General features: G+C 44.5%; 1 protein-coding gene across 1 annotated transcript in view; it reads right to left on the reverse strand.

The window, feature by feature from the left end:
• Positions 1-756, reverse strand: part of LOC107558665 (E3 ubiquitin-protein ligase TRIM23-like) — a 7,190-nt gene extending 6,434 nt beyond the window's left edge. Inside the window, exons 1-2 of the mRNA XM_016242323.1 lie at positions 604-756; positions 315-366 (exon numbers count right to left, since the gene is read on the reverse strand). Coding sequence (XP_016097809.1) covers positions 315-366; positions 604-756 — 205 coding nt within the window. The remainder of the gene's footprint in view (positions 1-314; positions 367-603) is intronic.
• Between the last annotated feature and the right edge of the window lie 40 nt (positions 757-796).

Genomic DNA, 796 nt, shown 5'->3' on the forward strand with positions numbered 1-796 from the left:
GCGCTCTTGAGGAAATATTACCACTCCGCTCCCCGCTCCGCTCACATGCTCTGTTCAGCAGCAGGTATTTATAGGCTGCTGTCCCTTTAAATCCGACTGCACAGATCCAGTATAATGATACACATCTGATTTCTTTCTCAGCTGTTTACATTCATTTAAAACATAACCGACTGCGTTTACGAGAATGATCATCGAGACGGGTACTATTGACGTAATTCTGTGTGTATGTGTCTGTTCACACATAAGGAGGAGATGCGAAAGACGAATCAACTCTGTCTGAAACATGTCTCTCTCTGTGTGCGTGTGCTTTGCACGTGTGCGGCAGAGCTGAAGATAACGCTGTGCATCTCGCGGCTTGTGCGCGTGCTTCAGGTGTGAGTCAGACAGCAAGACGAGATGGCAGAGAGTTGTTTTCTGCAACTTATTGCACTTAACTCTTTTTAACGTCAAGCAATTCTCTGCTATATGCATTGAATTTAATCTTTGAACTTTTGCAACGTTTTGATTTAAGTAGCCTATTATTAAAATGATAATGATATCGCACGCCGTTGCGATATGCATATTTGCGATATTTCGATATATTGTGCAGCCCTAATCTCTAACCTCTCCCATCTCTCGAAGCGCATCCTCCGACATGCCTGCCTGATTGCTGGCCCCATTCTGCAGCCGTTCAAGCAGTTCCAGCAGAGCAAAGTTCTTCTTCAGACCCCACACACCCGAGTCCCCTGGAAAGTAAAACCAGATGGAGTGTGACATTTCTTTCCACTATGTACGTAAATCCTCATTTTAGGATTAT

The sequence above is a fragment of the Sinocyclocheilus grahami genome, unplaced genomic scaffold (assembly GCF_001515645.1).
Source record: "Sinocyclocheilus grahami isolate Dianchi unplaced genomic scaffold, SAMN03320097.WGS_v1.1 scaffold655.1, whole genome shotgun sequence".
Taxonomy (NCBI): domain Eukaryota; kingdom Metazoa; phylum Chordata; class Actinopteri; order Cypriniformes; family Cyprinidae; genus Sinocyclocheilus; species Sinocyclocheilus grahami.